This window comes from Phocoena sinus, chromosome 5 (assembly GCF_008692025.1).
Source record: "Phocoena sinus isolate mPhoSin1 chromosome 5, mPhoSin1.pri, whole genome shotgun sequence".
Classification (NCBI taxonomy): Eukaryota; Metazoa; Chordata; class Mammalia; order Artiodactyla; family Phocoenidae; genus Phocoena; species Phocoena sinus.
In genome coordinates this window covers 65,123,915-65,150,057 of record NC_045767.1, presented here as the reverse complement: position 1 = coordinate 65,150,057, position 26,143 = coordinate 65,123,915, and the positions used below count along the sequence as shown (strand labels likewise).

General features: G+C 38.1%; 3 protein-coding genes across 11 annotated transcripts in view; 2 read left to right on the top strand and 1 right to left on the bottom strand.

Annotated features, from left to right (window-relative positions):
* The window catches only part of UGDH (UDP-glucose 6-dehydrogenase), a 58,332-nt gene extending 34,373 nt beyond the window's left edge, over positions 1–23,959 (top strand). For 2 of the 5 annotated variants that reach the window (XM_032632061.1, XM_032632056.1), the window contains 2 exons: positions 19,263–22,980; positions 23,490–23,959. The gene's annotated coding sequence lies outside the window, so the exon portion shown is untranslated. Of the gene's footprint in view, positions 1–10,491; positions 10,740–19,262; positions 22,981–23,489 lie in introns of all 5 variants that reach the window. The other 3 variants (XM_032632057.1, XM_032632059.1, XM_032632060.1) reach the window with 3 other exon arrangements.
* LIAS (lipoic acid synthetase) lies at positions 4,964–19,385 on the bottom strand. 3 transcript variants are annotated; one of them, XM_032632067.1, is made up of 11 exons: positions 19,199–19,385; positions 17,925–18,097; positions 16,867–16,960; positions 15,860–15,940; positions 14,534–14,690; positions 14,395–14,452; positions 12,428–12,556; positions 10,134–10,279; positions 9,417–9,487; positions 8,577–8,688; positions 4,964–5,318 (listed from the first exon to the last, which is right to left on the bottom strand). In XM_032632067.1, the coding sequence occupies exons 1-11, from the start codon at positions 19,241–19,243 to the stop codon at positions 5,266–5,268; spliced, it is 1,119 nt and encodes a 372-aa protein (XP_032487958.1). In that variant the 5' UTR covers positions 19,244–19,385; the 3' UTR covers positions 4,964–5,265. The 3 variants fall into 3 exon arrangements, 2 of the variants coding, with proteins under 2 accessions (XP_032487958.1, XP_032487960.1); XR_004349922.1 differs by lacking the exons at positions 4,964–5,318; positions 8,577–8,688 and having other exon boundaries at positions 10,134–10,275; positions 19,199–19,334; XM_032632069.1 differs by lacking the exons at positions 14,395–14,452; positions 14,534–14,690; positions 16,867–16,960 and having other exon boundaries at positions 19,199–19,334.
* On the top strand, positions 19,399–23,959 carry RPL9 (ribosomal protein L9). 3 transcript variants are annotated; one of them, XM_032632070.1, is made up of 8 exons: positions 19,399–19,489; positions 19,940–19,986; positions 20,076–20,191; positions 20,780–20,875; positions 21,858–21,990; positions 22,900–22,980; positions 23,490–23,604; positions 23,882–23,959. In XM_032632070.1, the coding sequence occupies exons 2-7, from the start codon at positions 19,941–19,943 to the stop codon at positions 23,594–23,596; spliced, it is 579 nt and encodes a 192-aa protein (XP_032487961.1). In that variant the 5' UTR covers positions 19,399–19,489; position 19,940; the 3' UTR covers positions 23,597–23,604; positions 23,882–23,959. The 3 variants fall into 3 exon arrangements, with proteins under 3 accessions (XP_032487961.1, XP_032487962.1, XP_032487963.1); XM_032632071.1 differs by having other exon boundaries at positions 19,472–19,857; XM_032632072.1 differs by having other exon boundaries at positions 19,476–19,494.
* Positions 23,960–26,143: the final 2,184 nt, after the last annotated feature.

The following is a 26,143-nucleotide window of genomic DNA, read 5'->3' as shown; positions in this document are numbered from 1 at the left end:
ACACTGTATTAAAGTTTTAGACCAAAACCCAGGCATGAATATATCATTAGTGCCAGACTTGCAAAATAATACTTACAAGGGACCTTTAAACTTCAGAGGATAAGTTGGACACAGTGACCTCTTGCTGTCTTCCTCCCGTCCTTTTCCTGAATATAGTCCAAAAGATCACTCATTGTAGATCTGCATTTTACAATATATCACTAGTAACAAGGCAGATTATTTTAGGTGAACATACATTTTTCTTAATTTTAATAGGCATTTATTTTAAAGGCATTAGAATAAACATGACTTACAAATTATATTAGTTAGTATATAAACTTGACTGCTCTAACAGAGACCAAAAATGATAGTGTTTTTAAACAGAAGGGAAACATATTTCGCTAAGACACGGAAGTCCAGGTCAGTGGTCCACAGCTGGCAGAGCACTTCCATAGTCATCAGAGGCTCAGACTTCTTTACTTGGGCTCTGCCACCCTTTACACAAGTCTCCTATCTCATGGTTCAAGATGGCTGCTCCAGCTACAACATCATGTTCTCATTCCAGCCAGCAGGGAAGGGGAAAGAGAAGGGAAAAGTAGGACCCACCCTTTAACAGCACATTCAGAAGTAGCACAAATCATTTATGCTCACATACCATCGGTCCCAACTTAGTCACATATCCACAACCGGCTGCAAAGGACTCTAGGAAATACAATTTTTAGCAGGATAATCAACCACGCGCCAGCTAAATATTCTACATGAAGTTTCATTTTAAAGGAATTTAAGTTTAGAAATGTAGTCAATTGTAAAAAAAAAAATTAATATATAATACTATATTTCCCATTCAGATAGGGCAAAACTTTGTGACGGTTTTACATGAATGACTGGAGTTTAGGAAACAGTGGTAGGTGATGTATTTTAATTAGTAACACTAAACATAGTGTTTGTTAGTTTTTCTAACACTAATGAGCAAGCATACATAATGGCAAACATACAGATGTAAAGTGAATATTAAATGTTACTTGTTCTCTACCAATGATTTTCAAACCATGACCGACCCAAGCATCCAGAGATGCTTCAGGAATTCAGCAAATGATTGATTTAAATATAAACATAAATACATATATACACACATAGATAATTATATATGTAAAATTATCTACAAAGCTACTATTAAAAAGACAGCAAGCCGAGTTCTTGGTCAACATGGCAAACTGAGCACACATTTATATCCTCTCCCTTCTAAGGACACCATTAAAATTACAGTGAGAAGGGGGAAGAGGCATAATCCAATAAAGCAAAGAGAATAGGAGGGGGCCATCAGTGGTCAAGAGATTTAAATAAATTTCTGGAAAGCCTTGAGTGGATAGATGTATACGGACTAAAGAGAAGAGTTGCTTCCTGGAATATTGATGTGAGGGCCAGAGGAGGAGGCCCTGCCCAGCAGAACAGCAGAGGCTCTACCCAAAAGGAGGTGGGAGAGAGAGGGGCACCCACCAGGGCCTTAACTGTAGGTCTTTAACTTGAACAGTCAACCTTCTCATCTCATCCACCTCTAGAGGCACAATGACAGGCAGCCTGGCATTTACACCCATGTGATTACATCTTCCAGCCCCCAGGGTCAAGGGGAAGGAAAAAAAAAAGGTAGGTGGAGGCAGGGTGAAGTTTCTTCTCTAAAGAAATTGATTCGACTGCCTGGGGAGAACTATAACAATGAGTACTGTTCTCCACCAGAACAAACCCTAAGTCCAATACCAGCTGTCTGCAAGTTTGCCCTAAAGCAAAGCCAGCAAGTCAAAGCACTGTGTGGACTTTTGGGTTACGTGCGTTGAATTAACCACATGCACTATTTTCATTCTCTCCTGAAATCTCACAAAACGGCAGTAAAGAAATAAGAAAGCTGTAAATAGATAAGGACAAAGAATGAGAAAGGAGGCACCAGTAGATGAGAGATGTCAAACAATTTTTAGAAAGTGGACCGACCACGGGAGGCTAAGTAACTTACTATAAAGAGCAAGCAGAAACTTCAATGCCCACATAAGGGACTGCCTTCTAGATGTAGGTAACTGGTCCCTGAGAAGAACACAAGAATTAGAGGCACCACATACCACAAGAGGTGGGGTTTAGGTGTGGGGCTAAAAACAGGGGACTTTGATGGAAGGCTGTATAAGGAAGAGTTGACTGCACCCAAGTCTCTACCCTACCCACACCAAGAAACTCCCTTTCCCACCCCTTACTCTCATGGGATATTAGAGGTTTATTTTCAGGAGGAATAGAATTAGAGTTTCAGCCTTGGGGAGGGTGTTAGTAAGTTGCCAGACTGGAAACGAGGAAACTAAATAAAAGCCTGCCTATGGAACAGAGACCCATGCTCCCCTAACCAGCTTGCTTTTACTCATCTGGCTCTGAGTAAGCAGGCAGCCAAGTTTATAACCCTCAAGGCAGGAGACTTGAGGATTATAATTATTATTTTCAATCCTGACATTTGGGAGTCACTCATTGAGAAATCTAGCTCATGCCCCAAACACGCTCCCAGTGGAGCTCTATCAATTAGATAGCTCCCGCCACCCCAGCTTCCAAATAGCTTTAGAGTGGCTCATCACTTAGTATGTCTTTACAGCCAAGGAGATGAAGGAGAGCCTTTAACACAAAAGGCAGAGACCAAAACAAAGAAAACAGAGACAATGCTCGATGCAGAGAATGACACTATCCTCAGAAAGAAAAATGGAAGAACTTGTAGCTAGGAAAGAAGAACAGAATGCTATTTAAAAGGGGGAAAAAAAATCAGAGAACTGCTCTTGAAAATTAAAATGTGGTGGCCAAAATTTTAGCAAGAGAATAATCATCAAATGAAATTTTCATGGAAATCCAATACAAAATAGGTTAAATGGTATTTTATTAGCACAAATGTATGTATGGCTTCTGAGTAGCTGGGAGTCCCCACAAGGATGAAGGGCACGTACTCAAATCTCTCTCTGCGGCTGCTCCTGCTGTTCTGCTCTACTCATACTCTGAATCTTTCTTTGGGGTGTTATTCCCATTTTTCTGCCTAAGTCCACTGGAGCTCATGCTTCTTAATGCAGTAATACAAATAATATCTCTAAAGTGAAGACGTTTTCAGGGAATTCCCTGGCAGTCCAGTGGTTAGGACTCAGCACTTTCACTGCTGGGGCCTGGGTTCTGTCCCTGGTCAGGGAACAAAGATCCCCCAAGCTGCATGGTATGGTCAAAAAAAAAAAAAAAAAATAATAATAATAGTAAAGATATCTCACCAAACAGGAATTGGGTTTCAGGGTTGGCTGATTCAGTGGCTGGAAAGGGGACAGTGACCCCTGTACTAATTGAGTTCTTAAAAACCATGTGCATTTGTCACTTTCACTTTCTTAAAAATACTATTGGTGCTACAGAAAGAAAAAGATCAGACATACTGAAATGGGCACATGCCAGATTTTAACACATTGGAGACCACTGATGCATTAACTTGTGCTGTGCGATCAAGAAATTTTGTATAGGCCACCTGCCATGTCTGTGCATTTAAATACACTTCTTTTTAATGCGTCATTGTTTAGGAAGGTCAAAGCTCTGCCTTGGCCTTTTAAAATTCAAGCCTGTCCATTCTTGTACATTTATGCAAGGGACTACACCTCTACAGCACCCACTCTCTACGCTCAAATGTCCAGCAAGATCCAGGCATTTGTTCACATATTCTAATGAGTGAATGAATAACAAATTCAGAAGATACTATTTGTGATTCCACTTTGAAACAAACATTTCCTGCTAATCATCTTTCAGGTTTTTGGATTAAATTTAACTGGACAGTATGCTGAGATTGCAAGATGTTTTAAATTTTTAAAATAATTTATCATTATTTAGCTGTATCAGTCAGGATTTTTTCTCAATACTATATAACCAAAATAAAACAAAGGAGTAAGTAGACTGTTGAGGCCTGACAAAGACTGCAAACGTCATCCATGACTCCCAATTTCACATATGTATCAAAACAGCTTCATCTTATCATTCACTATTTTTATGTGTAGTTGTTACAAATCTAAAACCTTAACATACATTTGTGCTAATAAAATGCCATTTTAATTATTTTACATTGGGATACCAAACATTTCATTTGACAAAATGACTCTTCTGCTAAAAGGTTTCATTACCAACTGCCTACACTGTGCAAAATTAGGAAACATCAGATTATGTTACAAAATCAGAGTCTGAAAAGTAATCCATTTTTCCGGTGAAATAATAGATTTTGAAGGAGGGTAGTTGCCAGAGATGTTAAAATGGAAAGTTGATAGGGTTAATTTTACACAGCAAAATTTGTTAGGATCTATAAGGAAAGTGAGTCAAAGTATATATGGCTCCCTGAGTTAAAATGTAACTAATTTTCAAAGTTATGCATTTTATTAAAAAAAAATTAGTTCACTTATTTAAAACTTCAAAACAAAATTGGCTATCCAAATTACATATTTTATAATATTGCCATCTAAGTACTTCCTTTGTGAGATGTAGTAGAAAAACAGGATTCAGAGTCAAAAGATGAATTTGAGTTCTAGTACTTAGGAAAGAAATTCCTCATTCAGGTCATTACCATGATAGAACACAGCCACCTCACCAGAGTGGTGAGAGGAATGAAAGGAACAAATGGATAGTGCATGTGATGTAGCAAACTATTATAAAATGAGAGTTAATATTTTATTTTTAGGTTATATTTCCCCATCTTGGACAACATCATGGTCTTGGTTTAATAGAGGTCCTAAATAAGCAATCAGCATAAAACTCTTCTGTAGGTCTAAAGTAGTCATATCAATGTGAAGAGTCAACACTGAAACTCTTAAGCCTTTCTACATTATTCCAACGATGTTATGCTATTATGCAAAGGACATATGCTACTTATAAGTAAACAGATACAATCTCAATCTATTTTGACTGTTTCATCACAGTATGTCATTTTTCAGAAATGAAACGTGACAATGATGTATAGAGGCTTAAAAGATTTTCTATAAGTTTTTAATGTATTGTTTAAACTACACTATTAACAGTAAACTCTTACAAAGATGTTTTATGATTACATCATAACAAGCAATTGTTTACTGGGACAAAGAAGATATGCTAAAAGACAAATGAATTATTATAATTAAATATGCACAGCTTATTGATATCTTTCGTAAAACAAAAAGACTGGGATATATCCACTGAAGTTTAGGCATTCTGCCATCACTTCTGTTACCAACTGGAGTCAAAGTTTTAAAATTCCTGTGATCTTGAATGTCTTGTTAAGTGTTAGAGGGCTTTTGTTTTTCTTTTAGCCACTAGACTTTTCAGGAAAAATTCACCTATTTAGGAAAAATAAAAATACATTAATAGCAATTTAAAGTAAATTTCAGAATAATTATACTTCAGTGTTTCCCTTTAAAGAAGACTTTTGTATTTATTGGTGTTTTTCCCTTTTCAAATCTCAATGGCAATAATTTTCTAACCTCACATATCCCCCATATCTTTGGTACTTTCCTCAACCATAATGCTTAGTCATTATTCTTTTTCTTTTAAAAGAGGTTTTTTTTCATAAATTTATTTATTGTTCGTTTTTGGCTGCATTGTATTTTTGTTGCTGCGCGCGGGCTTTCTCTAGTTGTGGTGACCGGGGGGCTACTCTTCATTGTGGTGCGCGGGCTTCTCACTGTGGTGGCTTCTCTTGTTGTGAAGCACGGGCTCTAGGTGCGTGGGCTTTAGTAGTCGCAGCATGTGGGCTCAGTAGTGTGGTGCACGGGCTTAGTTGCTCCACGGCATGTGGGATCTTCCCAGACCAGGGCTCAAACCTGCGTCCCCTGCATTGGCAGATGGATTCTTTTTTTTTTTTAATTATTTGTTTAATTTATTTATTTTTGGCTGTTTTGGGTCTTTGTGGCTGTGCGCAGGCTTTCTCTAGTTGCAGTGAGTGGGGGGTACTCTTCATTGCGGTGCACCAGCTTCTCATTGCGGTGGCTTCTCTTGTTGCGGAGCACGGGCTCTAGGCACTCGGGCTTCAGGAATTGTGGCTCGCGGGCTCTGGAGCGCAGGCTCAGTAGTTGTGATGCATGGGCTTAGTTGCTCTGCAGCATGTGGGATCTTCCTGGACCAGGGCTTGAACCCGCATCCCCTGCATTGGGAGGCAGATTCTTAACCACTGCACCACCAGGGAAGCCCAGCGGGTGGATTCTTAACCACTGCACCATCAGGGAAGTCCCTAGTCATTATTCTTAAAAAACTTTTTCTATCACTACAATTTTTACCATTACTCTTTCTAGTAAAGAAATATTATGAAGGGTGATCCTATTGTATCTGTGGGCTGCTTCTGTGCATTTATTCCACTTCATGTGCACCATCTATTCCTCATCACCGACAAAGTATTGCTGTTGGCACAATTCATTTCAGAGAGCAATTCTGCTACATTATTAGCCTGGATCTGATGTTTATAAAACAGACCTTGCTGCAGTTGAGCAGATTCATTTGATGGCATCTCTTTAGCTTATTCCCCTCTAGGGAAGCAAGAGCTCTCATTTATAATGGGCTTGCTTTCTCTCCACCCCCTAAGACGTGCCTATGCACTAAGTTAGCTGCTCAGAGGGGGCACTTTCACTTTTCAGGTCATTAGGGTTCCATTTAGTCTATCACTGTTATAGCACGGCTCAAAGCTTATTGGCAGAGTTCAGCACTGCAGGCCCGACTTTATGAGGAGTCTGATGAACTTCTCTGCCATCTTAATACATGAGTAGAATTGTGATGATTGTATCTGTACATAATCACCAAGAATCCTATGACTCATAACCTTGCCAAGTAATGGAGAGAATAATCCGTGCTGCCCCATGCCTCATCTAAATCTGGTAAGAGTAGAACCATATTATCAGATCCTAATCCATCATCTAAATCTAATACTTTGACCTTTTAGTGGTAATTTTAAAGGAATTAAAAAGTTTATAATTCACTTCCTCATAATTGTTAGAAATTTTCCTTACCAAAAACAAAAACAAACGAAACAAAAAACATACAAAAAAAACCCAAACCAACAAAATAAAAAGTCCTTTCAAATGACATTATTCTACTTTGACCACCCTGGAAGCTGATGTTGGTCCTATCCTTTATATATATTTTTAGCTTGCCAATAGTGCTCCTTAAAGAATAAACCACTTATCATTATTGGTTTCCAAAATTCCCACATCCTGTCAGTCAGTGTTGAATCAAATTCTTGGGTTTTATAACTAAGATAAGCTGTTGTTAGTTCATTAAAATGTCTTCAGTTTCTTTACAGGAACACACTGAATATTACTAACATCGGAACATTAATTTTTACAAATAGAATTTATGCCTAATTTTAACATATCTAGGATTTAGACTCCACTATGTAAGTCATTTAAAAGATCATTAATGGTATAACATGGTTTGGACATACCCAAAAAACAACTAGCTGTTTATTCTTGTAATGGCCATTACCACATGACTTTATCTCTTGAAAAAGGCTATTAGGACTTCCCTGGTGGCACAGCGGTTAAGAATCCGCCTGCCAATGCAGGGGACACGGGTTTGATCCCTGGTCCAGGAAGATCCCACATGCTGTGGAGCAACTAAGCCCATGCTCCACAGCTACTAAGCCTGCGCTCTAGAGCCCATGAGCCACAACTGCTGAGCCTGTGCTCTAGAGCCCGTGAGCCACAACTGCTGAGCCCGCGTGCCACAACTACTGAAGCCTGTGCGCCTACAGCCTGTGCTCCGCTACAAGAGAAGCCACCGTAATGAGAAGGCTGTGCACCGCAATGAAGAGTAGCCTCCGCTCGCCACAACTAGAGAAAGCCCGTGTGCAGCGATGAAGACCCAACGCAGCCAAAAATGAATAAATAAATTAAAAAAAGAAAAAAAGAAACTATCTTTTATTTTTATAAGTCAGCTCAAGCTACTGATCAAAATAAGAGCCGAAATTACAGAGGTAAAAAAACTGCATTGTAGGACTTCCCTGGTGGCGCAGAGTGGTTAAGAATCTGCCTGCCAATGCAGGGGACAGGGTTCAATCCCTGGTCGGCGAAGATTCCACATGCTGCGGAGCAACTAAGCCCGTGCGCCACAACTACTGAGCCTGTGCTCTAGAGCCCGTGTGCCACAACTACTGAAGCCTGTGCACCTAGAGCCTGTGCTCCGCAACAACAGAAGCCACAGCAGTAAGAAGCCCATGCACCGCAAGGAAGAGTAGCCTCCGCTTGCCGCAACTAGAGAAAGCCCGTGTGCAGCAACAAAGACCCAATGCAGCCAAAAGTAAATAAATAAATTAATAAGTTAAAATAAATAATTGCACTGTAGATAATAAAATTACACTAAACATTTCCATAGGGAAAATAACCTTATGGACTTTTTTTCCTGTTGCTTCTGGGAGGAAAGACACAAAGATATTAATGCAAGCAGCAATGCTGTCAAATAGATACTTACCCTTACGGAGCAAAGTTCCTAAAGATATTTCAGGAAAAAAAAAATTTTTTTTCTTCCCCACAAAAGACAACCACAGCTATTATCATTTTAATGTGGAAAATTACAGACTAAATAGAACCATGCTCTGCAGTCTAACTTACCTGCTTTATATGAAGAACGCACCAGAGGGCCACTTGCAGTGTAATGAAATCCAAGTTCATTTCCTACTTTTTCCCAGTATTTGAACTTTTCAGGAGTAATGTATTCTTCAACCTAGATTTAAAGAATTAATTCTAGATTCTAGAATTTTCCTAAATCATTTCGGTTCTATACAAAAATCTACTTGTTGGCTACTCGGTCAGAATGTAATTATGGTGAAATTAGAGAATAGGGGAAACATATCAATTTGGAATTATATTAGCTATTCCAAAAGGGAAAGAAAATGAGACTATTTGTAGAGATTATATATCTGTATCATTCCTTTATTGACCAACAGGTACAATCAAAAATTAGCTACACCTATTTCTATAAGATTCCTGACAGAAAAAAAAAAAAAAAGATTCCTGAGGACAAGACTGTGTTACTCATCTTGTATCTTCTGCTCGGCACTGTGTCTGGCACATGGTCACTACTCAGGAAATGTTTTTTGAATGAATGAATAAATGTCCAATATAGAAATAGAGAGACCTACTTTTCTTTGTTACTTCACCTCTGGCTCTCATATAATTCTAAAACAAATCACAAGATCACCAAGTGTGAATGAACACGACTTTCCAACTTAAAAATTTTTTTCCTGAAGGTCACTTAAGTTATACAATTTTGGGCGCAGCAAATAAATGCCAGTGTAGCTGCTTTATGCAGATAATAAAATGGAAACTGGAACTTAGAAATATACATGGAACACTACACTAAAAAGCCAGCAGCTTCTTAATTTTACCTAAAGAAAATAAAGATTTAATTCAAATTACCATTAAACACTTGGCAATTTATGGTAGTTGTACCTTAAGGTGGCGCTTTGTTGGCTGCATATATTGTCCTAAGGTCAAACAGTCCACATCTGCTTCACGAAGTACTACAGGAAAAAAAGCACACGTTGCATTAGCAGATGTTTTTACAATGCTAACTGTATGCATTGTTGTAAAGAGCAGCTTTTAATTATTATTTGAACTTATTACTCTTTGCACCAATAAATAACTGTAAGTTGGCCAAGGATCTTCAGGTAAAATAAAAGCTTTCATATTTTAAAATTTAAGAAGTGCAAGAATCACAAAGCAAATGGATTTAATGGACTAAGGTTCAGCGAAGTCCAAAGCACACCATGTTGTGTAACAATTCTATAAGTAAGCACTTCCTCAAAGGCCTGAATTCATCCTAGTCATCTTTGGATTGTCAGTGCTTGACAGAGCTCCTGGTACCTGGCTGGACTCTTTAAAAACTGTCTAATGAGTGAATAAGTGGACAAAATCATGTTTTTAGTTGATGAAAGGCTAAGAAATAAAATGGGATGCAAATTTCATATCCTGAGCATCCTGTACATCATTCCATGAAGTTTTAAGAAAACATACTTCCTTTCCTGCTGTTTACAACATATACTATACATATGTTCTCACTGGCACTTTCACTGAGACTATGGAGAAAGCATAACAGGTCCTTCAAAGTGGGACTCCTGCTATTACTCAAATTAAATGGAAAAGAGTTTTCATTTTCAATTTATTTACCTTTCATCATTGCATATACTTGCTCGTCATTCTCACCTAAACCCAACATTATAGATGTTTTAGAAATAACATCAGGTCGAACTTCCTTGGCATGTTTCAGTATGCGTAGAGACTGGTCAAAATTGGCCCGGGGATCACGAACCTTCCTTGAAAACAGCAAAGCTGTTGTCAGCATGAATAACCACAAGCTCAACTAAGTACATAATTATGCAAGCAACCTGAAAGACCAGAAAAGTACATTCTGGACATTATGCTACATCATATGGTTCAATGGTAACATTTTTGCACAAATGCCTAAGTGCTACTTTAGGAAAGAAAATCAGGCTTCACTAGGCCCCCAACTCTGTTGACTTTTCAGGCCTTTCAAGCCTGGGGCAGAGAAAATGAGAATGGAAGTAATGAATGAAGTAATTCATTTTATGAATTACTCATTGAGAAACCAGGATTCCGAAGCTGAGAATAAGTGATTAGAAGAGTAGTCAAGAGAGAAGGGGAAAAGTGGAAGAAAATCTCGATACTGAACAAAGAAAAAACCATTTACCCTGAACCATTTCAGAGGAATGAAACTTTTATGTTCATTTCTAAAGACTAAGCTGCCCTCTGCTGGTAAGTATATAGCTTGACATCTCTTAGGTAAAAAAATACATGATTCTGGAATTTTCACTGCAAAGGATAATGTTTTTTATTTATTATTTTTTAAAATTAATTAATTTAATTTTTGGCTGTGTTGGGTCTTCGTTGCTGTGCGTGGGCTTTCTCTAGTTGTGGTGAGTGGGGGCTACTCTTTGTTGCAGTGCACTGGCTTCTCATTGCAGTGGCTTCTCTTGTTGCGGAGCATGGGCTCTAGAGCACAGGCTCAGTAGCTGTGGCGCACGGGCTTAGTTGCTCCGCAGCCATGTCGTATCTTCTGGGACCAGGGCTTGAACACGTGTCCCCTGCATTGGTAGGTGGATTCTTAACCACTGTACCACCAGGAAGTCCCGGATAATGTTTTTAAAATGAAAACAGAGAAACTGGCACCCACTGGTGGTGGTATCATGAGATATGACAGGGTTGGAACAGGCTGTGTGCTAGACTTCAACAGGGGCCAAACCAACATGGCTTAAATGGATAAGGCCCAAAGGACACAAAGTTGGTGATGTTAAATCAGCCTTCATTTGAATTCTAATGTACCTTTATTCTGTGTAATTGATTTATTGTTATGGTTGTTATTTTTAATCAGAGACCAGTTCACAGGGAAGAGAGGAAACAAATTAATAAATTTTAAAATAATCACAGAGACTTCTCTGGTGGTCCAGTGGGTAGGACTCCATGCTCCCAATGCAGGGGGCCCAAGTTTGATCCCCGGTCGGGGAACTAGATCCCACATGCATGACACAATGAAGATCCCTCATGCAGCAACTAAGACCAGGTACAGCCAAGATAAATAAATAAATAAATATTAAAACACACACACACAATTGATAATAAGGAAATTACTTTTTGGAAGTTATTTCTCCACTGAATTCAAGTCATGCTCCCTAATATATTTATGATTTAGTGGAAATCCTGGTTATTGTTTATCCTACTTCTTTCTTTAACACAGAATAATGTATAGAACCTAATAAAATCACTATCAAATGCTTTACTAAAATAATGAAAATGAATTAATCTTGCCCAAAATTTTTCACTTTTCTGAAATATGAATGTACTTATTGATGTAGAATAACAATCTGTAATTATTCCTAACTACTAAAATCATTAGGAAGAGTAAGACAGCATAGTATCTACTTTTTAAAAGAGATCTGAAATACATCTGAGTGTACTAGGTTTTTCTTCAGCATCATTTACTGCATATATTATTGCCAAGTGGATAGTTAAAAGTCTTTTTTTAGAACTACAATCAAAGCAATTGCTCAAGTAAGTTTTTCTTCTTGAAAACTGTTCTTTGAAAAAAACAGCTCGTTGGTACCTGCAATGATACTTTACAAAAAAAAAAAAGAAAGAAAAAAAAGATGCTCATTATGTGTGTGTGTACCAAAACGTATACACACATGTATAAATATATAAGTATATATATTACACTTAGATGTTAGTAATTGATACTACTAGGTGGAAATATTATGGGTGATGTTTACATTCTTTTTGTTGGCTACATTTTTTAATTTTTCTGCAATAGACATATGTTGTTTTTGTTTAAAAACAGAGTTCACTTTATAAAAGCGAATTACAAAGTTCTCCCCTGAAACAAGTGAGAAAATGTAGCAGATTCTGACCCTCCAAACTTCCCAACATTACTCTGTATATGAAATCACCTTTGTAATTCTGGAACTGTTTCTATATTATGTGCATACACATCTAATCCTGACAGAGCAACTTTTTCTATTGCTTTAAGATCTCCTCGGAAATCAGGGGTGAGACATTCCACAAGGATTTTCGGATTCCTAGGGTGAAAAAGAGATAAGTGTCAAACTGAGGAAAAGAATTGACATAACTGTTGATCAAAATAGAAGTCACCAGTACTCATTCAGTATCAGTTTCAACACGGTAAGCTTTAGAACCTTGCCAAGAATAGCATGAACACAAACGTTTATATATGAACTGTTAAATGAAAAACAAACAAAAAAACCCCCCAAAAAACCAAACAAACCTATAACATCAAATAATATGCACACTGTGGTTAAAACACATCTGCATGTAAATAATGATCAGAATAAATTTTGGTAAATTTTGGGATTATATAGAATTTTAAACTTTATTAAGTAGGTATTAAAAAATTGTTTAAAGGAATTAAAATACAAATATAAAACATTAAATATAAAATAACCTTTGTATTTTTTTAGAAAATAAATTGGGATATCTCTTATGTGAACGCAAATATTAATTCCTTTAATTCTGCATTCTTTTAAAATTCATGAATAGTGCCCTCCTCGCGTCCTCTAGACAAATATTTCACAAGTGCTCTGACCTTTAAAAACTATCTTCTGAGTTGCTGAGTCATGAGCTTTGCTTAAATGAAATACAAGCTAAACATTAATCTTCCTATTTATATTCTGGCTATATTTATGCATTCAAGCATTAAAATATGAACTAGGTCATAAAGCTGTTCCCTTTGACAAGTAGTAGAAATGACTGGGAAACTAAAACTTTTTCACAAACCCAACTGCAAAGTTTTTTTTGGAGCTGTTTCATGCGAGAACAGATGTAGAAAGGACCACATACACACCCTCCCATGGATACAAGAGATGTTCAAAGAACACAAAACTCACTGTTTTTTTAACTACAAGTTGAGACTCATTAGTAGTTTGTCAGATCAATTTTGTGGGTGGCAAACAAAACTTTTTTTAAATGAACTATAAAAAATTAAAATAGAAAATATTGGGGGAATCACTGAAAAAATATTTACTGAGGGTGCTAGACTAGTACTGAGCTGTAGAAAATAAGCATAGGACTTTCCTGGTGGTGCAGTGGTTAAGAATCCGCCTGCCAATGCAGGGGACATAGGTTCGAGCCCTGGTCTAGGAAGATTCCACATGCCGTGGAGCAACTAAGCCCGTGCACCACAACTACTGAGCCTGCGCTCTAGAGCCCGCAAGCCACAACTACTGAAGCCCGTGCACCTAGAGCCCATGCTCCACAACAAGAGGAGCCACCGCAATGAGAAGCCCACACAGCACAATGAAGAGTAGCCCCCACTCGCCACAACTAGAGAAAGCCCGCGCAGCAATGAAGACCCAACGCAGCCAAAAATAAATTAATTAATTAAAAAAAATAAACTCCTTTTTAAATGCTTTTTAAATACATAGAATTTACATGTTAATAAAATGTGAGTTATGGGTGAAATTCCCAGGGCATATCAATAGTGATAAAATTTATATCAAGATTACATATTTTAACAATGTGGGAGTTTATCTCATCCTAACTTCTTCTAGATGATGGTTTATTTAAATCAGTGCTAGGAAGATTAGTTTTATACTTCTTATAAAATTACTCAAAGTTTAGACTGATACTCAAATATGAAGGAGGGGCTCTATAGACTAAAGGTCCATGAATAAGTTTGTGTCCCTACATCCCTAAAATTTCTGCAAATATGTATCTGTATGTTTGAATACGACTTTTCTGGAGAAAAGACCACATAATTTCCAGCAGATTATGAGACAGGTTTATAATCCCCACAAAAGGTTAATAACCACTGCTTTAAGGTAAAGACCTAAAATAAACTGAATTTACATGGATCAAAAGTCCTTAAATTACACAAGCAAATGCAAAAACAAGTAAGTACCTTTCCTTTAAGTAAGACACAGTCTTTGCAAAGTGCTCAGCTCCTCCATCAGGCATATCTAGAAACAAGAGTCCATTGCTTAAGATGATGTCCTAACTTGATAAGAGCCAATTTCTGGAAGAGGTAATGATGCACTAACCATCTCGATCCACAGACGTCAGGACTACATAATCCAGACCCCACTCTGCAATTGCCTTTGCAGTATTGTAGGGCTCATTGGCATCCAGTGGAGGTGGATTTCTTGCAGTCTTAACAGAACAAAATCTACAACCTCTTGTACATGTGTCACCCATCAACTAGAATAGAGATGTTACAATTTAAATCAAATAAACAGATGACTTAGAGAATGTAATGTTAAGGGAATAAAACTGCAATGAATGTATAAACTTTGATTCTGTTTTTAAGAAATTTAAAACATTCAAAGCTAAACAATACAGTTAAGGAATACAAACATATATGGTAAAACTAAAGAAAAAGAAAGGCAAGGGATAAAACCAGAGATCTCCATTATGGAGTATTCAGAATCACTCCTTCCTTCAAGAATTAACATTGCATAACTTAGATAAACTCTCTGCTTGGCTCTGTATTATTCCAGAAGGAGCTCTATCTCATAAGAATCCCCAGCTTCTCGTCTAAATAGTCTCTTGCTGATATAACTCAACAGTTTATCAGACATTCCCCAGATAAGTATGAACTTTCAGTTGCACATAATTTATATTTAACCCAATACTTCAATCTCCAAACTCCTCTGTATAAATAATATGGTAGATTGCATTGTTAATCCCATTTCTTACTCTATCATATTAAGATTATACATCTCACCCACTGCCATGTAACTTGCAGGACCCGCCTACTTGGGGAGGAAGTTATGTCTCTACTCCCACTCATGCTTGGCTTGAGTGGCTTATTTTGGCCAATAGAATGATAGCAGCCATGATGAAGCAGAAACCTCAAATGTGCATGGATGGCTTGCCCTCTTGTGCTCCTTCCATCCTCCATGATAAGAATATGCCTTGGAGAGCCACCGGTCCATGAATAAAGCTCTCTAGAGCAGACCTGAATCCAACCTACTTCCTGGAGTCCAGCTTAGCCCAGTCAAGAACAGATGAACACAGGCCAACTGAAAAGTCCCATGAGGGAGAAAAATAAATGCTTATTATTTAAGGGGCAACATGAATAACAAGTTAAGCCAACATGAAGAACATTTCCAAAAATTAATAGAAGAGATATGTCAAGGCAGCACATGATTAACCATCAGGTAGATGGAAGAATCAATAACAGACTTATTCAGAGAAGGGTGAGATCATAACAGCCTGGATTATTCTGTCGGGTTTTTTCCCACATTTCTCATAAACTCATATGTAACAAGAAATCTGATCAGAGATTCATAATGTACATTTGTAGGAGAAAGACACAAAACATTTCCTTTCAGTCTCTAGACTTTAGAATTTGAGGCTGGGCTTACCATGATTGTGGCAGTGGCAGTGGCATGTTCTCCGCCCCCCCAACACTCTCTAATATTGGGACATCGAGCTTCCTCACACACCTGTGGGTAAAAGGGAACTGAATACAGTCAGGTTGAAAATACTTACCAATTGAGCAAATTAGTCAACAGGCATGTTTACACTATCCATTCTTCACAGCATATTTATGAAGAAATTCACTATTCGAAAATGCTGTTAAAACTGTCGAAGTATATAGATATTAGGATTCCATTTTTAAATTAAAAACTATATGAAGGTGGCTTCCCTCGTGGCGCAGTGGTTAAGAATCCGCCTGCCAATGCGGGGGACACGGGTTCGAGCCCTGGTCCGGGAAGATCCCACATGCAGCGGAGCAACTAAGCCCGTGCGCCACAACCACTGAGCCCGGGCGCCTAGAGCCCCGAACCTCGCCACTGCAATGAGAAGCCCATGCACCGCAACGTAGAGTAGCACCTGCTCGCCACAAGTAGAGAAAGCCCACACGTAGAAACGGAGACCCAACGCAGCCAAAAATAAATAAGTAAATTTAAAAAAAAAAACAAAAAAAACCCTATATGAATGTATATATTTTACATGTGCAAATAAAAAGCCCTGCAAGGGTATATGTTGAACAGTTAAAGTGGTATAACAGTTAAACATTTGAGATTGCACATAGGATGCTTCACATTTAATATACCCTTTCCAACAAGCATGTACTTAATTTGTAATATAAAACACACAAAAACCCTCATTCCCGAAATTGCAGAAAACATTTTTTTTTGTTTGTACTGTTAAATGAAAGGTTAAAAAATACAATTACTTTTTGTTTCTCTTGCAGGGAAAATAATCTTTAAATGTATTTCCTTTACTGAGAGTAATGTATCACTAAACATCTTTATTTACTTTCCTTGCTATTTTTGATATGTATTTTATTAATTTTTAAGTTACATATATATGGAAAAATTACGGCTTCTGGTAAAGAGGGATATTTAACCCTCTGATAACTTACTGTATGAAGATTTAAATTCCGCAATGTATTTTTCAGTTTATTGTAATTTTTCCCCATGGGAATCTCTGTCTTTAGCCATGGAGGTAGTCTTAACCTGAGGAAAGCCAAATATAACTATACATTAACAAGTATGTTCCCAAATAATCACACAGCTTTGAAGTTACTCTGCTCTATTACAATTCCTAGTTAGGAATTTTCCCCCCATAATCCTGGATTAACTCTTTTAATTTCTGCCATAGGAGTAATAACAGAGAATGAAATTTAGATTTGCTCAAACCACTTTAGAAAACACCTATAACTGTGTCTAGCAGGGCACTGTGCTCATGTCTACTTTTGCAAAGGCACAGAGTAACACCATCCCAATAAAAAAATGAAGAAGCTTTTGAACATCTCATTCCCTAAAAAATAATACTGACAAAAAGTTCTATATTTGTTCAGATTAAGGAGAGACCCCCACAAGTGGACTTTCTGCTCTACATTCTAGATTTTGATAGTTATGAAGTGGAAAAAAATCTAAAATTTTGAGTGAAGACTACATTTCCTCAGGTTCCCTTTGACTTCCACCCACTTGTGATCTATAAGTTGCTAGGTAAAGTATCTCCCAATACAATTTGCTCTCTGCACTAAATTCCCTTACAATTCTTTTAAACTAAGGCATGCTATCCATAGATCATATGTACATTGACTAGGCGAAGCAACAAGTTAGATCACCGACACCCAGTAACAATGAAAAACTTATTAAAGTGTAATAGACTAGTAACAAGGTGATAATCTCTGCTCTCTGAAGAAATTTGTTGCTGGGTGGAAAATGGGAGATGGTGGTATAGGATGGCTAAGTCCTAGGAAGGTTGAAGAAAAACTGTCAGAGGGCAGAGAGAAAAGAAATAGATTCCAACAATCTCACCTATTCACCTATTCTGTTTGTTATCACTTCTTTCTAATGATGTTTAGCTAAATTTAACAAGCTGATTAAAAATATACCCTAGGGCTTGGTTATATCTGAAAATGATGCACTATGAAGAAATGGGACATTAAAATTACCTCAAAATTTCAATTACCTTTCTCCTTTCTGGCGTTTTAAGTCTCCTTTATATTCGTCCCAGGTGCTCTTGTCTGCTAGATCACCAGATACAAAATCTTGAAGGTCTGGTCCATTCTGCAAAAATTTCTTTTTTTTATCTGGCAAGGAACTTACTTCTCTGACTGGACTGCATAAATATCTTCCAAATACCTAAACAAAGGGTTCATTATGACATTTATTTAGTGGTGTTTGGAATAACTTAGTTTTAACCTATTTTAATACCTAAAAGAGTAAAGCCCAGAGAACTGATTCAGAAATTATGTCAAACTATTTACAAGCTCTGTGTAGGAGCTGAGAATCTAAGATTAAGGAGGACCCAAGGGGAACAAACCAAACCTAAAGGAGAATGGGAGCTGACCATTTCCTGCTGGATTTAGAATAGATTTGGAAACCACTGGAACTGGCTAACATGCCACACCTTTCATGTAACCCATTTAGGTACTAAAAGTCTGTTTTTCAAGTTTAAATTGCAATAAGGGAGAAGACGCTACAGCTTTGAATTTTCTATTCCTGACTTGAGTCAAGGACGTTTAAATGAAATTTGAAGTAAATCTCTCTGCTTTGGACTTTGGATAAGCATATGTGTTAAAACGTAGAAGTGCTCAACTAGTTTCACAGAACTTGAAGAAGGGAAACCAAACCTAATGTTTTAATTTTCTAGGTTACATTCTGTGTTTAAAGAAGGAAGTCACTCAATATGTATTTGACCATAAGAAGCCATTGGCTTCTAGATGTGAACACACACGGACAAGACAGCCAAAACACTAAAAAGTTCAAGTCAGTACTTATAAAGCAAAAGAACCTTCAAGAATTAAAAAAAAAAATACAGTGCCTATTAATGCTGCACGATTGCTACTGTACTTGCCCAGGTCTCCCACTCGAGTCTAGAGCATAGATTTGGGTTCTAATTGCCCAAACTGGTGTCTAGTACACAAGAGCTCAACACAAAGTAGTAATCTGGAGTGCTCACCGCAGTGGTCCTATAACGCTCCAATAAATACAGAGTACAAATCACTGATACGCAGAAAAAAAGCTCTCAGTGCCAGCCCGAGAGACCTATAAACAAACCAGTACCAGAGACTTAACCTCGTTGGGGTGTCGGAAGACGTAAATGAGATACCACAAGAAAAATGTTTAGAACAGTACGTGGCTCGAAGTAAACACTCAGTAAGTGCTGGCATTATTGGGCGCTCTAAAGGGATGGGAGCCCCCTCCACCCCACGCCCGCACCCTGCTCGCCCCGCAGCTCACCCGGGGGCCCACGATGCGGACCACGCCCCCGCAGCGTAGAGACATCCCTCTCTTTTTTTTCTAGCAGGGCCGAGCGATCACTAATTCCCGGGAAAAAAAGATGGAAAAACCGTCACTCGATTTATGACCGACCAGCTGAGCCACACCTGACCCTGTGGAACCTGCGCTGCTCCGCGATTGGCTGCTTTAGCCTAGTAGCGTCGCGCGCTTATGACGCCATACGCAGTACTCTTACGGCCTATAAGAACGTGATGACGAAAGACGCTCTCTCTTTGCCGCATCTACTGCGAGGTGAGGTTGGTTACTGTAATCGGTGGGCCTTGGGAATCTGAAGCCATCGGCTCAGGGAAAGCCAGCGGCGCCAGTCTGGCCCTCGGAAACCCTATTTTGGTTGTCTTCCCACGCGGCGAATGCCGTATGAATTTGGTGGCGATGGTATTCGAGCCCTGTGCTGGGTTTTTAGGCCTACTCCCGCTCCACAGCCTTGCCGGGATGGCGCCGGCTTGATGGAAGTCCCAGGGTTGCGTTGAGCGGGAGTTGGCCCGTTCGGCTTATAACACCCGCAGAGGAACTGCTCCTTCCAGGCCAGAGCGTAGTGGGGGCCGCTCTCCCTGTTGGTCCTCCTGTATCCTTCCCGGGATTTTTGCCTGCGGTCTCCGGTAGGAGTGGAGGTCCGTGCATCGTAGTTTGGTCGAAAACAGGTCCTCTGCGGCCTTCTTACCCCAAGTGTTTGTGTTTCAGAATGAAGACCATTCTCAGCAATCAGACTGTCGACATTCCAGAAAATGGTACGAGACTTGGTGCTTGCATTTTTCTTACATCTTTACTACACGCTCTATACCTTGTTCCGAGACCTCACGAATACGTTCTCTCCTAGTCGACATTACTCTGAAGGGACGCACAGTTATTGTGAAGGGCCCCAGAGGCACCCTGCGGAGGGACTTTAATCACATAAATGTAGAACTCAGTCTCCTTGGGAAGAAAAAGAAGAGGGTGAGTTTTTGTTTTTTGACACTTCAGTTGCTTGTTTGGAAGGTTGTGATTTAAGAGCATCAAATTGGGTTGCTTTTAAAATTATGGAATTGAGGTTCAGTGTTTTAACTTAAAATTTGGTGTCCAGAAGTGTAACTAGTTTCGGTGTTGTTGCTTCAGTGAAATTGGAAAATGAGATTCTGAACAGAGTGTGTTATAAAAGATCAATACTAGTAGTTGTCATTTGTATCAAGTATTATTGCTGTTACAAGTTAAGTTTATTTTTCTTCTGATTGTTTTGTAAGAATCTTAGGAATGCAGCAGTAGATGTTTTAAACCTGGTATTTTAGTTTTCCAGGAGTGAAGTTTGATGCAGCTTCTACAAAACTTGTGTTCTGGGTTTTCATTCCTTTGTGAAGTAGTAGTGTACCTATAATGTACAGTAACAAAAATGTGAATTGAGGGCTTTGTGGTTTAATTTTTCCTTGAAAATCGTGTTTTAATTTGGGCAAATAATAGAATCTAGAGTACTTACTGTGAATAAATGGACTTTTTTCCAAGCCTACTTACTACCGGAAAGAATTTTCTAAAGTTTTTGTTCTGTTACAGCTCCGGGTTGACAAATGGTGGGGGAATAGGAAGGAACTGGCCACTGTTCGCACCATCTGTAGTCATGTACAGAACATGATCAAGGGTGTTACACTGGTAAGCAGGTTAACCAGACTACTTTGTTTTGGAAGGGGAGGTTTCTCAGCTGTGATTTATGTATGCAACATAAATGTCTCCTGCAGAGAATAGGTTATGCATGTAACTTAGTGAGTTATGTGTACTTACTAAGTAGGTGGGAAAAAGTGATCTTGGCAAATGTGTTTAATAGGCATTCCTGGGTCTTAGGATTAAGTGATGTGAGTAAAGATTGAGTGATAAGAGTAAAGACCAGATGGTCTTAATAGTATGCTGATGGTGTTTTTTCCACACAAAATAGGACTCATCTTCAAGGTGCATTTTTTATATATATATAAAAAATGTAACATACGGGGTAGGCTTTGGTTTCTTGTTTTATCCCTGTCACCACCAGGACCTCTTGTAGGGATAGAAAAAGGTGGACCTAATTTCTGAGCTCCTTGTCCATTTCCTTAAAAACATACCAGGTTAGGTTCCTTGAGGGCAGGGGGCCTGTCTTGGTGTCATCAGTTCTTGGAATCTGGCGTACCTTAGTAACTCAGTATGTTAGCTTGATGTCCAAGATGAAGGGCTTTGGGGTTCTCCTTTAATGGGAAACTAGCATTGTTTACTGTGGGCATAGCAGGTGGTAAAATACATGCTTCCTTAAGGAGCTTCACAGTCCAGTGAGGAGACACAGAAACACATGTTTTTGTGTAAAATTGTTGTAAGGCTTGGTATAGGTGATACATTTTACAAAACCTTGACAATGAGTGCTGCATGAGAACTGTTTCGGTTTCTTTTGTCAGGAAGGAGGAAATTTTCCTCTAAAGTCTCCATTGATAATTTCTAGAGATTTGGTCATTCTTTTCTAGGTGCAGGGAGGGAGACAGCCTTGACAAATATGTAAATGTTCCCTATAAAAGGGCAACCTCTACTTGGTTTTCAGAGAAAAACTGGAAATCCTATCTTTCAAATTTCTCAGCATTGCTAATAGTTTGTTTATTTTGTTTATTTAACCTAGGGCTTCCGTTACAAGATGAGGTCTGTGTATGCTCACTTCCCCATCAACGTTGTTATTCAGGAGAATGGTTCTCTTGTTGAAATCCGAAATTTTTTGGGTGAAAAATACATCCGCAGGGTTCGGATGAGGCCAGGTATGGTTTAGAAATTTTCTTTCTACTTGTGAAGGCTGGTATTTTGGGTTAGCTATAAATAAGACCAGATTTATTTCAGAATTATCCAGTTTGATTATGGCTTTGTATCATATTTATATCAGTTGTGGTTCTTGAAGGCTTACATTTGGGGTAGTTTGCAGGCCATGGGAGCTGTGGTTGGTTTTGCAAACTGAAATCCAAAAAAAGACCCATTTGAAAAGAGGTTAATACCTAGATTTCCTAGTTTCAGGTCTCAGCTCTCAGTGTCAACCTTGGGCAGATTGCCTCTAGCTCATTTTACTCATCTGTAAAATTGGGAACCTCTCATGATTAAATGACTTGAAATGCGTTTTAAAAATAGTTATTGTCTGATGCATAGTTAACACTGAAGCATTAGAAAGTTTTAAAACTTAGTGCTCTTGATGCTTTTTGATTCCCTTGAATTGTGGGGGTGGGAAGAAGGGATTGTACCAATTAATGGCTCTACAGAAATATTACTTGATAGTTGCTATGGTCAGCAGTACTTAATGAGAACCCTTAGGTGAAAAATGAGCTTTGAGGGATACCAAATATACAGTAGAAGTAAGACTGGATACAAATCCTTGTACAGCTAAATCCTACTAGCTGGATACCTTTTTCTCATACTCCTTAATTGAATCATAATCTGTAATCAGTCTGGGACAGATTCATTCAAGCAGGAATACAAGATTGGGCCCAGATAATACAGATTCTGTTACAAAACAATTCTTTTGGTGTGTGGAATTTTAAATGGAATAAATTGCTACTTAATTTAAGTATTTTAAATAATGCTACAAAAAAAAAATAAAAAAAAAAAAATAAAAATAAAAAAATAATGCTACAAATCTTATCTTACGTTGACACTATGCATATGCTCTCTTACCTTTTTAGGTGTTGCTTGTTCAGTATCTCAAGCCCAGAAAGATGAGTTGATTCTTGAAGGAAATGACATTGAACTTGTGTCAAATTCAGGTTTGTATGTTTACTGTGCCTGATTACGCCCATAAAATCTTACCTAAATCTTGTAGTTGAATACATGATATATGTTCTTTTAGTGAGCTTTTCTCTTTTTTTTTTCATCCGTTTATTTACTTACAGTGTTCCGTGGGGAGTTTGTAAAGACACTGGTCAGTCAGTTAAAAACAGACCTGGGAACTCTGTGTACAGAAAAACAATTAAACATGTGAAGGCACAAAAGAAAAGACTCTTAAGTACATTGGATATTAATAGGGACAAAAGGACTCAAGTTTAATTTGTTATACCTCTAATAGAGCAATCAAACATAAGTAACTAAATTTAAAAAATTACGGGGAAGGAGAGAGAAATGAGATAGACAAAAAGATTGGTGAGTTTTTTTAAATTGTGGGACTCTAATAAACTATCCCAAAGATACTTGGGTTTTGGGTATATAGCATATAATAAAATACTTGCTTATGATTTGGGTTTGGCTGATAAAATAATTGCCTTTTTCACTCTTACAGCTGCTTTGATTCAGCAAGCCACAACAGTAAAAAACAAGGATATCAGAAAATTTTTGGATGGTATCTATGTTTCTGAAAAAGGAACAGTTCAGCAGGCTGATGAATAAGATCTGAGGTAGGTTCTTGTAATGTCCATATAAATTTTATTAACTGCTTTAGTTGGGGGTCTTAATTGATTAAGAGACTTAAACTGGAGGTGTAGCAAAGGTAGAAAATGGAGACCTGCATTCTGGAACACAGTAAATTTGGCAGAATAAGAGATAGAATTGATGCATTTTTACTATGAACCAGTAAGTCATAATTTTAAAGTATGTTTTAGATGATTCAGAGTAGAACTTTTCTGGGCAAGGATATTGATGGAGATTTACTGACATTTTCATTTCTTTTTACAGTGATCCAGTTACAGAAACCGCAAGAGGCCAGGCTCATATGTGATATTTTAAAAATGAATAAAAGCCCTTTTGACTTGAGACGTTTTCTTAAATTGATTACCCTTTCCAACTATTTGGCTAGTAAGCAGCTAAGTAAATTCTAGTGTGCTAAGAACAACAGTAGGAATAGGAGGGGTTTTTTTAGTAAAACTTAATGGGAGAAGTGGTTTGAAGGAAAAGCAAGGGTATTTCAGGCAAGAGGAATATGGGTATCAGTGACTGGCAACACTGTGGTTGTTCATTATTGGATGAAGAACTTTGGGAGATGTCCTGAAGGTATGTGTAATTTTGCAGAGGCACGAATTTGAGTATTTGTGAGGGCAAGTGCCTGAGTCGCAGTAACCTTGTGTGAAAAAGCAGCTGAGAAGTAATACAGTCTTAGTAAGAATTAGAAGATGGAGTTAATTTATATTCATGATAAACATGGTTGCTGTGGCCCAAGGTTCTCTGTTTTAGCGTAATTTCAGCCATTTACTCCTATGTCCTAGTCCTTGATATCTAAAAAAAACTTACGACCCTTCCATAGTCTCTTCATTCCATGTGTCATGCTTTAGATGCACTACCGTACTAGACTGTCTTAACTCAATAGGACTGCCTCTAAATCTCTTCCTTGATAGAAACTCCAACTTTCTGATTTCTCAGGCAAAACTTAACATTCAAGTTTGATTTCTCTAACATCCTGTGTGTCTAGTCTGTTAGAAAAATCTGTGGGCTGTGCCTTCAAAGTAAGGTATGTTCAGGGCCTAAGCAAGGAAAAGTAAAACCCATTTGGAGCATAAGGATATTAAAAGATCTTCATTTAGATAAGTGAAATTAATTTTTATATTGAGTTAATAATCTTTGGTTTGATAACAATGGTTAAGTATGAAATGGATGAAATTGTAAATGCAAGTTTTGGTTTGAAATATTTTAGATGAGGTTTGGGGTAGGCATTGGATGGGGTTCTAGGTCTAGGGTTTCAATACATTGATATTTGTTGAAGCTGAATGATGGGGATTCATTATACTATTCCTATTTGCATAAAGTTTTGAAATTTTTCACAATTAGAAGATGAAGCCAAAACCCTTTAAACTGATCCACCCTTGCTCCTCCCTCCCCCATCTGTTCTCAATAGTAGCCAGAATGCATTTTTCAAACTCCCTCATAACCTTTCTGACCACACTGACTGAGCTGACCTTCCTGCTCCTCAGTACCACTGCCTTAAAGCCTTCAAGTTGTCTTTCCCTTTGGAGTGACAGGTTATCTTGAAGTCTATAGTCCAGTGTTTTCAGTGAAGCCTACGTTGACCCTCCTATTAATTGTGCTCATTCCTCATGCCCATCCTAGCATACCCTTACCCTGCTAAACTTGTTTTTGTCCATTGTATTTATAATGTAATATTAATAGTTTACTTTGTTATGTATTGATTGTATGCTTTTTTCCTGCTAGAGTCTGACCTTCATGAGGTTGTGGTCTTTTCTATCCTTTCTACACTGGGATATTCCAAGTAAAGAACCTGGAAAAATGTCTGGCATTTAGGTGTTGCTGAGTGAATGGTTCCCAGATTGCCAGGGATATTAAAGTTATGCAGATTCAGTAATAGTAATGGGACTAGAAAGATGTTTTGGAAGGTGTTGACAGAATTTGAGGGTTGAGGAAGTAATTTCCAAGTGGCAATATTGCAGAGGGATAGAGAGGTGTTACTGTTGAAGAGTGTCAGCATATAGGCGGTAGTAGCAGCTGTGGGAGTAAGTGTGATGCTCTCCAAGAGTGAAGTGGGTGGTGTGAGACCTTCACAGCATTACTATTGCAGTCTGGTTGTAGCTAAGGAGTTATTTCCATTCAGTAATTTGGGTGTGGTAAATGAAAGTCTAGTTCTCCCCAGGGAAGACCTCCATGTTTTCTGTGTTTACTATGGATAAGCACATGTGTGTTTTTTCAGTTTTGAGGTGTAGGAGTCCACGTTGTATAATCAGAAAACATACTCAGGAGTAAGTTACCCAGTTGGCACACAGTTTGGGAGGATGGGGGAGGCAGTGTTGGGACACAACCCACTTACAACACCAAACCCATTCACATTCCACAGTTCTTAAAACTGACCAGATAGTTAGTTGAATATAAATAATCAGCGTAAACCGGTTTATTTGGAATAAATTACATCGAGAATTAAACACCTAGTCACAATGTACTGACCTCATTTTCCAGAGGCTCTTTAAACACCATAGTTGTGGTATTTCCATATGT

Bases quoted from the DNA above. Each gene is read 5' to 3' on its own strand.
- RPL9 (XM_032632070.1), top strand. From the start codon at position 19,941: ATGAAGACCATTCTCAGCAATCAGACTGTCGACATTCCAGAAAATG. The intron at 19,987-20,075 runs GTACGAGACTTG...GTTCTCTCCTAG, and splicing joins TGTCGACATTCCAGAAAATG to TCGACATTACTCTGAAGGGA. The intron at 20,192-20,779 runs GTGAGTTTTTGT...GTTCTGTTACAG, and splicing joins TTGGGAAGAAAAAGAAGAGG to CTCCGGGTTGACAAATGGTG.
- LIAS (XM_032632067.1), bottom strand. From the start codon at position 19,243: ATGTCTCTACGCTGCGGGGGCGTGGTCCGCATCGTGGGCCCCCGG. The intron at 15,941-16,866 runs GTAAGTTATCAG...TTTTACCCACAG, and splicing joins GGAATTTAAATCTTCATACA to GTGTGTGAGGAAGCTCGATG. The intron at 9,488-10,133 runs GTAAATAAATTG...TTTTTCCTGTAG, and splicing joins AGTATATGCAATGATGAAAG to TACTTCGTGAAGCAGATGTG.